This window comes from Erithacus rubecula (genome assembly GCF_903797595.1).
Source record: "Erithacus rubecula genome assembly, chromosome: 1".
Taxonomy (NCBI): domain Eukaryota; kingdom Metazoa; phylum Chordata; class Aves; order Passeriformes; family Muscicapidae; genus Erithacus; species Erithacus rubecula.
The window spans coordinates 23,234,792-23,249,648 of NC_136658.1; the positions used below are offsets into that span (position 1 = coordinate 23,234,792).

The 14,857-nt window shown below is 45.1% G+C and overlaps 1 protein-coding gene across 3 annotated transcripts in view; it reads left to right on the plus strand.

Annotated features, from left to right (window-relative positions):
* Positions 1–5,998: 5,998 nt before the first annotated feature.
* VANGL1 (VANGL planar cell polarity protein 1) overlaps positions 5,999–14,857 on the plus strand; it is a 53,552-nt gene continuing 44,693 nt past the window's right edge. The window contains exons 1-3 of one of the 3 annotated variants that reach the window (XM_079305624.1): positions 6,027–6,122; positions 10,280–10,480; positions 13,792–14,083. In XM_079305624.1, coding sequence (XP_079161750.1) covers positions 14,013–14,083 — 71 coding nt within the window. In that variant the 5' untranslated portion in view covers positions 6,027–6,122; positions 10,280–10,480; positions 13,792–14,012. Of the gene's footprint in view, positions 6,123–10,279; positions 10,481–13,791; positions 14,084–14,857 lie in introns of all 3 variants that reach the window. The other 2 variants (XM_079305625.1, XM_079305623.1) reach the window with 2 other exon arrangements.

Here is a 14,857-nt window from a genome sequence, read left to right on the forward strand (position 1 = left end):
TAGAAAATCACCCCACAAGTGGTGGGCAGTATGTCCCTAAATATCTCATTGCCAACATACATCTCACTGGCTGCATTTACACTGCCCCTGTGGGCATCGGGTCATTTAATAATTCCAGGCCTGCCATGGCTCATCATACTGACTGGGGTGTTCACTCAAGAAGCACTCCTAAGTTGGATACTTTGTCATTCACTTCTGGCTGTAGCAGACAATCCCATGGGATTTGTAACCTCCTTTGACCCTACTGCAGCTGGGGGCAGTCAGTGCTGCACAGCACCTCTGTGGGTAAGACCTTTCTTGCAGCTGTTCCCAGGAACACCTCCCCTTTGCATCTGGCAAAGTGCCTGCAGGATCAGAGTCCTACTGTGATGACTTGGAGGGGTGAGAGGTGGTGAGTGGATGTACCTTGTTTTCCCCAGTCTCTCAAACTGGCCCTCTTCCAGCAGGCCAGCTGGTGGCACTGTTAATCAGCTGCAGCAGCTCACAGTGCTTCTCCAGCCAGAATTAAAACACCAATTACGCTTTTTTCTTTGGCAGCTTGACTCACAATTTCAGTCTGCAGACTCAAAGCTCTGTTTTTCCACCTCCTCTTTTTCCTGCACGTTTATTGTGCTTCGTTAAAAGCTTTCCCAGGTATTCCAGTGTGTGCAGTCTTGTTCCTCAGCTTCACACACATCTATGGGTTTATGGCCAACAGCTGCACATAAACAAAGGATTTGTCCTGTGGCTGGGTCCCCCAGAACAGACTGAAGTAGTGTGTCTGCCCCCACGGCCAGCTATGCTATTTTGAGGCCTCATGCTTTCCTTTGTTTCAGCCTCTGTCCTGTGCCCCCCATGCAGATAGGATTGACTAGAGTTATAATGGAGAGGAGGGCTGACTGTTAATATTCCTTACCCCTTAAGGTATACAGGGAGCTGAGAGATACCTGTAACACAGAGGAACGGTCATGGTATGTAACAGAATTCTAGCCCTCTAACTCAGGGGCAAGTAAATAAATCAGGTTCTTTTCCTCTCTCATCCTTTTTAACTGTACAGATGAAATCTATCTTATTTTCTTCTCTGTAAATATACTTAGGAAATGCTTCTAGAATGTGGGGACTTTCTTGTGGGTTTTTTGCTTGCTTTTTTTTTTAAACTATATTCTTTAGTATTCTTTAAATCTGCTGAACCCAAAGAAAAGCTCTACTTCTGTCTGCTTTGAAATGAAAGTGGGATTTCAACTAAATCCTGAATTGGGTTTTGCGGAATCTCAGCCAAGTGAAGTTTTTCTAGTGTTGCTACCCACCACCATTTCCCTTTATTTGGGCAGAGATAATGTACTTCAGATAATTAATTCCATAAAGGGCTCAGCAGCTTTTACACAAGTTGCTATACAAAATAAATGTGTCATTCAGTTTCTTCAGCTGCACAGTGCTATGCATTTTCCCTTTCTAAATAGCAACCACACCAAAAGGGAAGGAAGGAGTTCTTTTGTAGTCATGACCCTCTGGCCTCTCTCTCTCTTCCAAACAAGATTGTTTTGCAGCAGAAGAGCTGAAAAGTGACACCTTGTACATTTCTGTCATTGCACCTTTACTTAAACTTTTGATGTAAGCTGCTGGAGCGAGGTCAGCAGCATGATCATCCACAGCTCAGATTGGCTGTGCAAGCAGTTTCATCAGATAGGACCTATGAAGTGACATTCAGGAAAAAATTTTGCACCCCATGCTGGAGGTTCTAGCTGCAGATATATAAAAACAGGCTGTAATTCTGAGTAACATTTATACTTATGCTGGTTCAGCTCATGCTTGTGTTTCTTTACAAAGCACTGCCTCTGATTCTCAAGGCATTATGCACACAAATTTTGTCTTTAGTGGCCTGTAACTTGAGAATGATCTTTCCCTTCTGCTCAGGAAGTAGTAAAAACAATACCAACCTCAGAAATGAATCAGGTTTTATGGACATTGTAGATATGTGATTTTGTCACTGAATTTTGTCATAGACAAAAATTATCTGCATATGTCACTGTGTGTTGGGGAGGGTGGAGCCTTGATTTTGAGGAAGGAAGAAGAAGGTTTCCAAGGTGATGGAGGAAATCTCAACCTCAAATGTTTTAACAAAATATTGTATGTGTGTATCTCCAAACAAAGCAGAATCTGACACACAAAAGTGATCAATAGAAAAATATAAAGATAAGGAGATGGATTCATTTAAAAATAAGTGAAGCCAAGGTTCTGGAGGAAAAAGAAAAGCAAACTTTTGAGCTGACAGATGACTTAAAAGTGTAACATGCATGTCAAGTTGTGTGAAAACTCCCACCACTTTACAATACAAAATCCTGGAAGAGAAAATGTAAACCTTTATTCAGATGATTTCAGTGAATAGCAGTGTTGCTCATGTACTGTGATAAGCAAATCAAAGCATAAGACAGAATGATTCAAAGCCCTAATGAATTTGCCATAACAAAGGATAATGTCCATATTTCAGAAAGTGCCTCATTTTTCACTGGTTTTCTGTCCGACTCATGCTTTTCACAGTGAAAAGTCCAAGCCTGAGGAATGCAGTAGATGGATTAGTAGAATTACATATGAGTATCTTCTCTAGTACAAAGATCTCTGTATCATTTTGAATTTCCTCGAGGTGTGTGTATTTCATGTTGGACTATACCATCCACCCATCCTGGCCCTGGTCAGATGGTGCTGCATTGGTGGGAAGACATGTAGACCCTTCAGAAAATGGGATGAAGACAGGAACTATCTGGATCCTTATGTTTCAGGCAGGAAGAGAATGTTCCTGCTTGCACTCCTAAGATTTTCCTGTTTGTTTCTTCAAAGCTAAGGATAGAAACAACCCCCTCAATGAGCTGTATGAACTGAGAATGCTAATCATATTGCTGTTGAAGAAAACAAATCAACAGAGTTAAGGAAAGACAGAAGCTGCTTTTTGTAAAATCTGAAAAAGGCTCAAGTTTTGGTGGCTTAAGCAGAAAGAATTATTAACTTACTTCCTGAAATAAGTGTAGGGCATCTACCAGCCTTTCTCTGCTGCTTCCAGTGAATTTGAGGTTGCAGCATTGATGTTCACATGATAAAGATTGTTGGGGTTTTTTTTCCATAGAAGAGAGATAAATTTGGAGCAAATAAAAGTTATCTATAATCTCATAAAATGACCTCAAAGTCTGCTGCAGAAAGGGATGCAGAATCTGAAATCATATCCCTTTCTTGTGCCACTTCATGAAACAGTTGGGTCCTGGCTTCATGTGAGTGCCCTAGCTCCTCACCTATCTATGTGTGCATCTGAGATCATGCCATAAAAGCAGTGCTAGACCATATACTTGGCTACTTACAAATCCTTCCTAAAATATCTCTTGGCCACTGTTCCACCAGGAACAGGAAAAGATCAAAGCAGAGGAGAACAGAATAGTGGAAGTGTCTTGCATTCCAAGCACATTCTAGACCAGAGACCAACTTTGTTTGACATGGACATACTGGAGTCCACTAGCATGATTCAAGAATTGGTGCATTGACATACCAGGAGCTGGGATTTTTTAGCTTTGAGATGTTTCAGAGTAGAGTTGATGTGTGTAAACATGTGTCAATATGTATAAATATCATTTGGAAGGGAGTAAAGAAGGTGGAGCCAGACTCTTCTCAGTGGGACCTAGTGAAGGGAAAAGAGGGAACAGGTGCAAACTGAGATAAATATACGAAATTACATTTAAATGTGAGAAAAACACTATTTTTACTCTGCATGTGTTAAACACTGGAACAGGTTGGTCAAGGAGCTTGTTGATTCTTTGTCTTTATAGTTGTTCAAAACCCTGCCTGGCACAGCCCCAAGCAACCTACTTTAGTTGATCCTGCTCTGAATGGGGAGACTGGACCTTCAGAGGTCCATTCCAGCTTAAACAATTCTCCTGTGAATCTATGAGATCCATTCAGGTATCTTAAAAATACCCTAATAAACTCTAATTTTACATATTCAGTAATGTACAGGAGCAGAGCACTTCACAAATTTCTGAACTGTGACCCTACTATGCAAGTAGCTTGACTCAAACAAAACATTTCCTCATGTGTTAGAGATTTAAACAGATGATGAGAGATAAACATGTAGCAGTATCTCAGAATCTGCCCCGAAGCCCATCTTCAGTGTATTCCTCCTTTGTCAGTCTTCTGTGTAAGACCTTGACCTAGTTAGGTGTGAGGGGTTTCACTGCTGAATCTAACAAGTATCTACACCAGGTCTGGGCAGGGCATGGGTGCTGTGGTATACATCCCCAGCTTAGATCTTTTAGCAATCTCATTTCCGTGGGGTACTGCAACAAGTCCTACTGCTCTAAACCATGAAATGAGTCCTGAGAAATCCTTTAAATCTTCTTGAGCAGCTGCTGGAACAACATGGTAGGAAAATAAATAAATTAGCAGAGTTTCTTTGTTGCTTTCAAAGTCTAATTAAAGACCTTTGGTAAAGGCCTTTTTCCCTTGTTGATTTTCCGAGTTTCCATAGCCTTTCAGGCTGGGCAGTATCTCCCCCACACGGCACAGGTAAAACCTTCCTCCATGTACCAAGTCGCTCTCCTGTGTGTCCTGCATAAGCTCAAGCCTGTCGTCTTTTGTCACATTTTGCCCATGGTGGAGAGCACTTAGCAGGCAGTGAGACTGAGGCAGGCTTTCAGCAGTGTCAGACACTTTTCAGAGTGGAGACAGTCCCTGAAATGCAGCAGAGTACTCAGGCCTTGGGTAGCTTCAGACACCTATTGATGCATAACACAAAATGGAGCCTATCAGTTGATAGCAGACTCTTCCAGTCAGTCACAGGGTTGAGTAAGCATGTATGCCATGCAAAATAGGAGGTAATATAACTACCAAATCAGAATGATATGGAAAGGTTTCTTGTTATTCCTAGTTGACTGTTTCATTGTGAAGTCAATCTGTGGGCTATGGGTGTTGAGTAGGGGACAAGAACCACAAATAAAACTGTGGCATTATTCTGGAAAAAGGGAGTGAAGGAAAAGTGGAGGGGAAAAAATAAAAGATGCCATCTACAGAAGCCACAATAATGCAAAATATACACTATCTAATAGGAATAACTTCAGTTTCTTCTGCATTTCTGAGCAGTTCAAAGTGCAGGACTGGAATCTAGGAGGTCTAGATTTTCTTCATACATTCCCAGTTGCTAGCTCATTGTATGTCCTGAAAACTTAAGATATTTTTAGAATGTAAAACAACCTAAAGGTGACATGAAATAGTAACAGTTACATGTAGAAAAAGTGACTTGTGCTAACACAAGGACTCTCCTGCCCAGAGCAAGTGGTGCCAGGAATTCGGTTCCCAAGGGAAGCTTCAGGCAAACCAGGTCTTTCTCCCTGGGCAGCAGGAGGTCCCTCCTCATGACAGTCCTCTTTGTCACCAGGGGCAAAGGGCCCTGCAGCTGCAGGCTTTGGGTGGAGGAACAGACCAAGCCATAGCAAAAGCGAGGCATTAGAGTGCCTCGCAATACACTTAACCTTGGAGGTAAACCCACGGATACCATAGTCTGGGATGAGATAGCTCCAAAGGATTGATCTTTCTCCTGGAGGAGACGGTGACGGCATAGGACAGGCGAGGCACATGGCTAGGTCGAGGAGAGCTGCAGAGCCTTGGAAGAGCTGCGGGGCGCTGGCGGTGGGCACCGGGAGCAATGAGGGGGGCGATGGGGAAAGCAGAGGCAGATGTGAAGGAGCGTGTGAACGCCCCGAGGTGCAGAGGAGGCTGAACCACAGCGAGAGGTTCAAGCGTCAAATCAGGCCTCGGGGGCTGAGTAGCGGGTCCCGCCGCAGAGCTCCACCAGATGCGGTTGCTACAGAGTACGCCTACAACAAAGTGCGCCTCCGGAGAAATGTAGGGCCGGAACCTCAATGAGGGTGAGGGCGGCCGCTCCCTGGGCAGCGAAGCCTGGGTAGCTCCGGCGGGGGAGGAGGGGAGGGAGGGAGTGAGTGAGTGAGTGAGTGGGTGCGGGGCGGTGCCGTGCCGGGCACAGGAAGCGGAAAGGAGCGGCGGCGGCAGCGGCGACGGCGCCGCCGCCGGGAAGGTGGCCGGGAGCGGCGCGACGGCGGAGAGTCGGGTCGGTGCCGGCAGCGGCATGGGAGGGCCGTGGGAGGGAGGTGAGTCCGTCCGTCTGCCTGTCTGTCTGTGCGGGATGGGGGGGCGATGCCGCTGCCCCCACCACGCCCTCCCGCCCCTGGGACCCTGGTGCTGGGGCGGTAATGTGGCAGCCGCCGGCTCCTGCGCCTGGCCGCGGGGTTCGTGCCCGGCCGGGCTTTGTGGCTGGGAGCCCCCGTGGTACCCGCTGCGGGGCCAGCCTGCTGCGTCCCGCTGCCCTGCCTGCAGCTTTCCGGGCTGCGCGCTGGTTCCCGTGCCTGGGCGGAGATGGAAGGCGGGCGGCGGCCTCCCTCCTGCCGGCCGGGGCTCTGCCTGTCCGCCGTGAGGCTGCTGGGGCGGCGGATCCGCGATCTCGGCATCCCGGAATAAGCCTTTCGGTGCCGGCGAGGGCCGTGGGCGCTACCCAGCTCGGCGTGCAGGGCTCTGGCTGCCGTTCCTCGCCCTGCAAGGAACCCGTGCGCTTTTCGTGCGAGAGGCTCCGCGCTGGTGTGAATGTTGTGGTGATGGTGCCTTGCGTGCCCACGCCGTTTGAAACAAACTGCTCTGTGTCTGCGGTCATCCCGCTGGGCAGCACGGGAAGAGGAGTAGAAGTCACGGGAAGGAGAGCTGCTGCGAAATAACGCGGCGGGGATTTGTTTTTTTATTCAGAAGGTTGTCAAGGTGGTGAACTAACTCTCTTATGCCAAGAGTTGAACTCATTGAATTGCAGTCCGTGAAAGCATAAGTGACTTGATGGCAGGGTTTTCGATCTGGAGAGGCAGACTGGAGCAGTGGGATTTTTTTCACCCCAGGTTTGTCAGTAATAAACTGCCCATAAGATCCGTGCAGCTACAAAGAGTTAAGAAATGGAGTCATGCTGGCTGGAAGTGCTAATTAGGATGTTATGAAGTATGTTTTGTGATATCATTGCTTGTGAGCTCAGCCTGACTTCAAGGAAGAGAGTTGTGAAGAAGAGAGCTTCAACAGTGCTTTGAAAAGCTTCGTTTTGTCTCTTTTTCCCCTGGGGTTTGGCTGTTTAGCTGGGCAATGAGCTACGAGGCCAAATGTTGGCTCTCTGATCACTACAGTTGTTAATTTTGAAAAATAATTGTGAATGGAGTATTGTAAAAAGTCTCCTTTAAAAATATTTCCTATAGCTGAAATTTTGGAATAATCTGAGACTGTACTGGAACCAGCCAGGCAAATATCAAACTGCTCACAGCCACTGACTAGCAGCTCCCAGTGGTTGCTTCTGGCCTTTTGGTTAGTAGTGACATTTGTTCCTGGTGGCTGTAGTCTTATGGATACATGCACCTGGAGAGGGCTTACTGTCATTGTGAGACTGGGATACAATACTAGGAAAACACTAGCAAATGACTGCAGTTGTCCTTGCAGAACTGCATGCTGTGTTGTTGTAGCCTGCCTTCCTTACACCCCCACCTCTTGCAGCCAAAGCAAAGAATGATATCAGAAATGCAGCTTTGCTGCTACAGGGCTTGTGTTGCTGTGGGGGGGCCTGAGAGGCAGACCTGAGTGGAGAACTGTGATATCCAGTTCTGCTGGTGGGAAACAGTAAGCACATGTTTCTCCATGTCTGATGCTCAGAAGAAGAAAATGAACTTGTGTAAAAACTATCTCAATACTTTAAATTTCTCATTAGCCTGTATGTCAGAATTTTCTGACTTGGGTCAAATTAAAAATCAGTGGTTATTTCCTCAGGGGTCAACACCTTTGACCTCTCTCCTTGCAAGGACAGAACAGCATTGGACTTATACATATTTGAGCACAAGAGAGATAGAGAGAGACTCCATACTGATGAGTCCACTGTGCTGTGTACTGGGTATTTGTTCAGATTCTGTAGACTTTTTTTGTTCTAACTTTAAGTAGAAAATGCTGGCAGATATGCAGTGTCTTAAAGGAGGGGGCTGCTCTTTCAGTAGTGAAACCTTTTGCAGTCCATACCTTTTAATGCTATCTCAATATCTTAGTGCTGTGGCTAAAAGTAAATATTGAAAATGTGGTATGGATGCTGCCTGCTGGGATAGACAGAGTCAGCAGTATCTTATGAGATTTTTTTTTTACATTTGTTTCAGTACAGTTTTAAATGTCAGTGTGGAAAACTGTATTCCTGTGCACAGTTCCAGGTGCTCTGGTGTCCTGAGGTTGAGGCCACAATACTTTGTACGTGTTGCATAGCTCTGGGGTTAAGAGGAGCTCAGGAAGGTCTGGCAGCACAGAACAGACCTATGAGTGAGGAAGTACAAGCTTTCACCAGGATGGCACTGAGGTGTAATTTGTGTGATAGTTTTGAGTGCTCATTGTGCTTCAGAAACTTGGACAGCACAGATGTGGCTCTTGGAGTCACATTGAAGTGCTTCTCAGATGGGCCCCATGTAGAGAGCTTCCAGCTGTGTAACAGGGTGGCAAGAGGATGGGGGTTACTGCTTGGAAACACTGTTCCCTTGCATGGTGGTTTTGCCTAGGGTCAGTTGCTGTGTTGTTGCATGTTCTGATTAAACAGTGGATTGCTTCAACAAACCAAGTGGCTTTTCCTTCTGAAATATCTATGTCGTGGACTAATGGTTTTCAGCTTTGGGGCTGGAAATTCCAGGGGATCTGTGAAATCTTTCTAAGGAGGTTCTGTGAACCAAAAGAAAAGAGAACCTATTGTTAAGGGCTTGAATTTACTGACTACTAAACAGGGTTGTTTTTTTTTTTAATGAGAGGGCATGCAGATCAAGAGCCACCACCATAGAGTAAAAGCCTAGTTTAGTTACATATATACGGAAGGCCAGAATTTACCTTATTTCATGACATGCAAAAATAAACACAAATATTTTAGAAAAACCTTGTTTCCCAAAGCTCATTGCCCATTAAAACTGGAAATCTTGGCTCTGCAAATAGATTAGCATGGATGAACTTGCGTGCTTACAGATCAACTTGTTGGATTGGGGCCTGCTCAGGAAATTCAAAAGCAAGAGGTTCCTGTGGCATTGCTCATAGGTCTTACTATGGCTGCAGTTGAACATAGCGAGTTACGCAACTTCTCATTTTCCTGAAGTGAATAATGGGAATGTCCTGCAGCAGTACTATGCAGCCAAGCCAATGCCAGAGTTGAAAAGCTTCCTCACTGCTTAGCTGCCTTAATTGGTTTTACTTTTGAATACTCAGCACTTGAGGTTGTGTGCTTTATTTGCAAAGCCCTTCATTTCACTTAATGAAAGGAAAAAAGATTTTTCAGTGCAATAGCTCGTGGACATCCATTACCCCATAGACAGCTGGTGCTGTTTAACAAGTGAAATTGACAGCTTTTGGAACTGAATTGTGCGCACATCCTCATGGACACTTGTGGCTGATTGCACTCCAGATGGTACTTCCAAATAGATATAACTTCATGAACTGACTGGTAAACCAGCTCTAATTGATTGCAACTTTTAAACAGAGCAAGATTGAAACTGTGCAAAGATTTCAAAGATAAACTGCTCTGGAGTTATTTGCCTCAACTTCATAGGGGAAAATCCATTGGGAAAGCATGAGATGTAAAAGAGAGCTGTTGTTTGCGTTTGCCCTCTTTGATTTAAAGATGTAACTTATTCTTTTAATTTTTTCTTGGGCTGGGAGCCAAACTGTGCTCCCTTGAAGGTGATCACAAAGCAAACTTCATTGGAAATAGGATTGGACTTCCAGTGTGGAAAATAGCAATTCAAAAGAACTCTTTTTGAGATTTATGAGCATATGAAAGGAGGGAGTTACAATGAGTTGTGTAGCTGTAGAAACTGTAATTACAGTGATCTCTGAGGTTTTCAGGGGTAACTACATTTCTTCACTGTGATGCAGGGTGTGGCAGTCCCCCTTGCCAGTACAGGGTCCCAAAATTTACTTTAGGGTGCCCTTATGATTGTTTTCTGTATAGTACTTGGTTTCTTTCTGTCATCAGTAAGGGAAAGGCAAAGTGAGAGTGCTGACCCTACTGGGGGCAAAGTTCTGGGTGTACAGTTTATACAATTGTGGTGGAGCAGAGGAGACATTCCCGTCTCCCCTCCTGCTCTTCACTTGTACTGCTGTTCACCCTGATGTTGGTTTTGATGTTTTGAGCTGTGCTGTGAACTAGGTCACGGAAAGGATCCAAGACAAAAGCATGGCAGGGGGGAGAAAAGAGATTTTTTGTTTTGTTTTCCAGCAGAACTGTTTGCATGCTGAGAATTGTGTTGACAGAACCGAGAGTGGTGAACCGTGGTGCGGAGGTGGAAGCTACTTACACCAGCTTTCTTGTCAATGCTGAAATACAGCGCAACTGTACCCTCAGGCCAACAGAGCTTTGTTTCATGCACAGCCAGAAGCTCTGCAAACAGACCATGCCTTCAGTGGAGTCTTTCGAGATGTAAGGATCTTTTGTAAAGCCATTTTGATTGGCTTCATTGGACTCTGAATTCGCACTTTCTTGTGAAGGGATGAGGCCCCAAATGATGGGGCTGCTGCTTTAAGCCAAAAGGTGGTTCTTGCCCAGAGAGATAGGAAACATCATTAGTAGTGTTTTAGTAGTGGAGGTGTGTTTTAAAGATTGTGTTTAGTTTGGATATGGGAAGGACACATGTACAGCTTGTCTTCTCTAGGTTTCCTTGTGCCTGCTCCTGGGGTGGTGGCTAGTCCAGAGTTAACCATTGAAAGAGCTCCAACCCAGAGATGTAGTTTAGCATGTTAATTGTCTTTTGGTCCCTTCCTTACCTCTTCCACAGAAGAAGCTTTTCTGATGTAAGGCTGTCCTGCCTTCCTGCTATGAAATACATCAGGAGGTGGGTAACTGGCTTGGCATGAGTGTGTGTCTGGACTGTGCTCCTCCCTCCTCTGGGAGTGGTGTCTCTCCAACAGTCCAGGCTACCTTCTGTTGGACAAATCTAGGAACCCTTCTTGACGATCTGTCTCGATTGGGCACTGGCAAAGCCAGTGGTCTTCTGCTTTTTCCAGCTGTGGTTGGGTGGATAAATCTTGTTCCTGACAGCCCTGTGACTGCCTCAACAGGAAGATCTGTTTAGCCACTGGTGTATACTGCAGTCAGGGCAAGGAGGAAGTGCGGAGTCCCTGAGTTCATGGTAGTCATTTAGGTTGGAAAATACTTCTAGGATTACTGCTTTTGATCCAGGAGACCCGATGGTTTTTGTGGGCCACCTTGTTGACTTTTCACAGAGCTGTGTCAAAACCATTGCTCTTGGTTACACAAAAAAGGAAAGTTGGTGTGATCCAGCCTGCCCTGATGTTCCTGTGGTGGTCTTTTCTGCCTGGTGCCCAGCACTGCCTTGCTTCACCCACCATCAATTGCGCACTGTTTGTTCATGGGTCCTGCTCAGGCAGCCTGTGCATTTCCATGGCAGCCTCTGCCTGCAGAAATGTTTCCAGAGGCCTGCAGAGAAGTATGATCCTGTGCTTATGGGATGAGAGGGGTCAAAAGAGGAGCTTTATTTCCTGTTCCCATCTCAGTTGATTCTTGTGACTGGGATTTGGGGGAAAATTCTTTTATGTGCTTAGAGGAAAAGGGTGAGAGTTTATACTTTCCTAGAGGGCTTGGAAAAATATGTAACCCTTACTGATATATGCCAGCAGCTCTCCTTGTTCTTCTTATTCCTGTAATGTAGTGGTATGTACCTGTGAAGGTAATGGTTGTTCTCAAAGGCACTCCAGTGACGTCACAAACAGTGGTTTAAGACTGCAATAATTGTCATCTTTTGTTCATTTGAGGGTGTTTCTGGTCCATGGTGCCTGATGGCTGCCAAGTCCTGTGTAGCCATCTCCTTTTTGAATGTAGCAGAGTTTTGACCTCACCCCCATTTATCAGAGGAAGACAAACACAGAGAGAGGATTTTTCTGTGGTTGCCTAGCGGTACAGTAGAGGTAAAAATCAGCTTTAACGAGTCACAGCCTACTGCTGGAGCCTAAGGTTCAGGCTGTGTGCAAATCTTGGGAGTTAATGAGTCTTTACATCACATCTTAGGCTGGGGGATTATTTTTCTTGTTACAGTAATTATGCCATTTTCCAAACTGTGCTGTGCCTTGGCTTTGTTTTATTGTGTTTAAATCCATCCTCATTCCTTTCCTCCCAAAACTGGGCCTTATGGTCCCATCCTTGTTTGTCCTTTTTATGTACCCTGATGCCTTAAGGTTTTCTCGAGGCACAGTATGCCCTTAGAGCTTGGGAATCCTGTACACCAAAGGTCCCCATGCTGTTCTGCTTTCCAAGAGCCCTGGAAAGCCCAAGTGTTGTGCAAATACTTGCAGCTCTGGATGCAGTGGGGGTGCTACTTTGCTTTGTTGCAGATTGCACCACCAAGCCAAGGAACCCTGTGGGGAAGAGGCTTCCTTCTTCAGCGCAGCTTGCATGCGGTAGAGTTCTCTGCTCTGCTATGAGCTTTTGCAGAGGTGTTAGTGGAGGAATCTTATTGCTGGCAAGAAGAGTTGGCTAAGGCAGGATTTCTGTTGTTGTCCCTCTATCTCTGGGGAAGGAGAGGGCTGAAAGCATTGGTTGCCTGTTTTATTGCTAACAGCTTTGAAAACTGCTGTGAGCAGAAAATTATGGTGGGATCTAGTTTAATTTTAAAGTGATTCTTTGCTCACTCTGAAAGCGCAGCATCGCTTAAGTCCTGTCTTTGCTGGAGGCAGCAGTTGCCTGGCCAGAAGGCATGTGAGAGTGCTCTTGTGTGCCACAGGAGTGCTGGTCCTTCTGTACCACAGAAGGTACCTCTGTCCACAGCTGCAGTCCTTTCCTCTTGCCTATTTGCATGTTTCCCCAAACCAGTGATTAACTCCTTAACTCCCCTCCTTTTTATTTCTCTTCTCACCTAATTCAGGATGTGGATTTGGGAAATGGGATGATGTCTACCCTTCCTTTCCATGGGGGTCAAGGGTTTTGACATGTTACTGTTGGGAATTGTTCTAATGTTGCCCTGTTCCAAAAAACATGAGCCTTTTCTGCCTTTTACAGATGTGACTTCTGCTTCTGTTCCAAATGGAAGTGCATTGTAAGAAGTGTTGGCCAATATAAGCTAAAAGTGATCTCTAATTTACGCTCCCCAATGTTAGTGTGTGTGTATATATAGAGATGATTTTTAATAAAATTGAATTATTTGAGGCCCGAACTAGCTTCTGGAGGCAAAGGTTACAAAGAGAGGGAGGTGTTCATAGTGCCATTGATTGTATAGTAACTAATGTGCCTGTATAATGGGCACACCTTGCAGTTGTGAAAACAAAGCGGGTTTCTCTCCAGCATTTCTCCTAGGAAAGTTGTCCTCACCCTCTCCTCCCTGTAAATAGGCTATAATACTTCTGTTCTGAATCTGGGGTCATTTGGGCTGTGTCTCACACAGGGGAAGAGATGGGGTGTTGAAGCCAAGCCTGGTCTTTTCCTGTGGGTGAATTTTGCTATCTAAGGCTGCTGTACACTCTTTAAGTCACTATCTCTACCTGGTGACCTTGACTGTCTCTTCCAAATTTTTGGATGAATGGGCTAAACTCTGCAAATAGATGCTTTCAGTTCATTTAAAGCTCTTCAAATGCATATATTTTACTGGATTAGAAAGAGAGGTGTTAACCAGGACAGGCTTGATGAGTGTGATATAGGGCCAGAGTGAGGGAATTCCTGCAGGAGGAATGACATCTTGCTTTGCTTAGAGTGGACTTCCATGCTTGTTTCTTGTTTCTTAGGTCGATTGTGAGAAGCCAAGCCACCTCCCTCCCCTCCCCTCTGATCAGATTCCTTTTAAGTGAAGCTCACTCAGTCTCTGAGGACCAGATCTCACCGATGACTGGAAGGCAAAGAGTACCCAGGAAAGCACTTTTACCACGGACTCCACCTCAGGAGCACCAGGAACTCATCTTCTAAATAAAATCTGTGCCCCTTTGATGCAGACCTGATATCTGCTGCAATGGATACAGAATCAACATATTCGGGATACTCCCACTACTCAGGTCACTCCAAAAAAGCTCACAGACAAGGGTAAGGAAATGTTTGGTTTTAGTTACTTTCTCCTCTAAGTTAGGACATGTTGTATGAAAAAACTGTAAGCTAGTGGCCCCATGTCTCTGGAGGAGATACATGTGGAGGTCCTCATGGGGAACACAGTGAGGAGACTTGAAGCTGTTAATTCAGTGATATTCAACCTGTTGTTTACATGCTGGGGTCATGTGGCCAAAAAGATTGGGATAGTGCCAGCAGAAAGAAAAGATCACCTAACTCACCCCTTAAAGGGCAGGGGATGAGTATGATATCTGGGGAGAAGATATGTTAGACTTCCTAAACTGATAATTGCTAATTGTCTTCTGATGCCATTTCTTTATTCTGTAATAGTAGGGTTTCCTGCCTCTCCCCACCCTCCTCCAGGCTACTCTGTTAATGGTGTATTGAGGATTTTTTTTAAGTAGAATTTGAGTGGTACTTGAGTCTGCAGCAAGTCCTTTATCAGCATTGATTGGATTAGAAGTCAGGCTTTCCTGAACTTGAATAGCAAATCCTCTGCTTGTGGTAGTTCAACAGCCTGAAAACCCCTCTGCTCTGAAATTTCTGATTATTTGGAAACATTTTCTTTTTTATTTTTTTCCTATATCATCCTTAGTTTTTCATGTAAAATATGTGCCACTTAGTATTTGCAACTTATTACTGAGCTGGTCCAAAATAATTTTGCAATTTGGAAGTAATTATTGTGTGTGGTTGGAAAAAGAATTCTTCCGTGAAGTCTTTGCTCACAGTCCAGTTATTGAGGAAAACATCTCA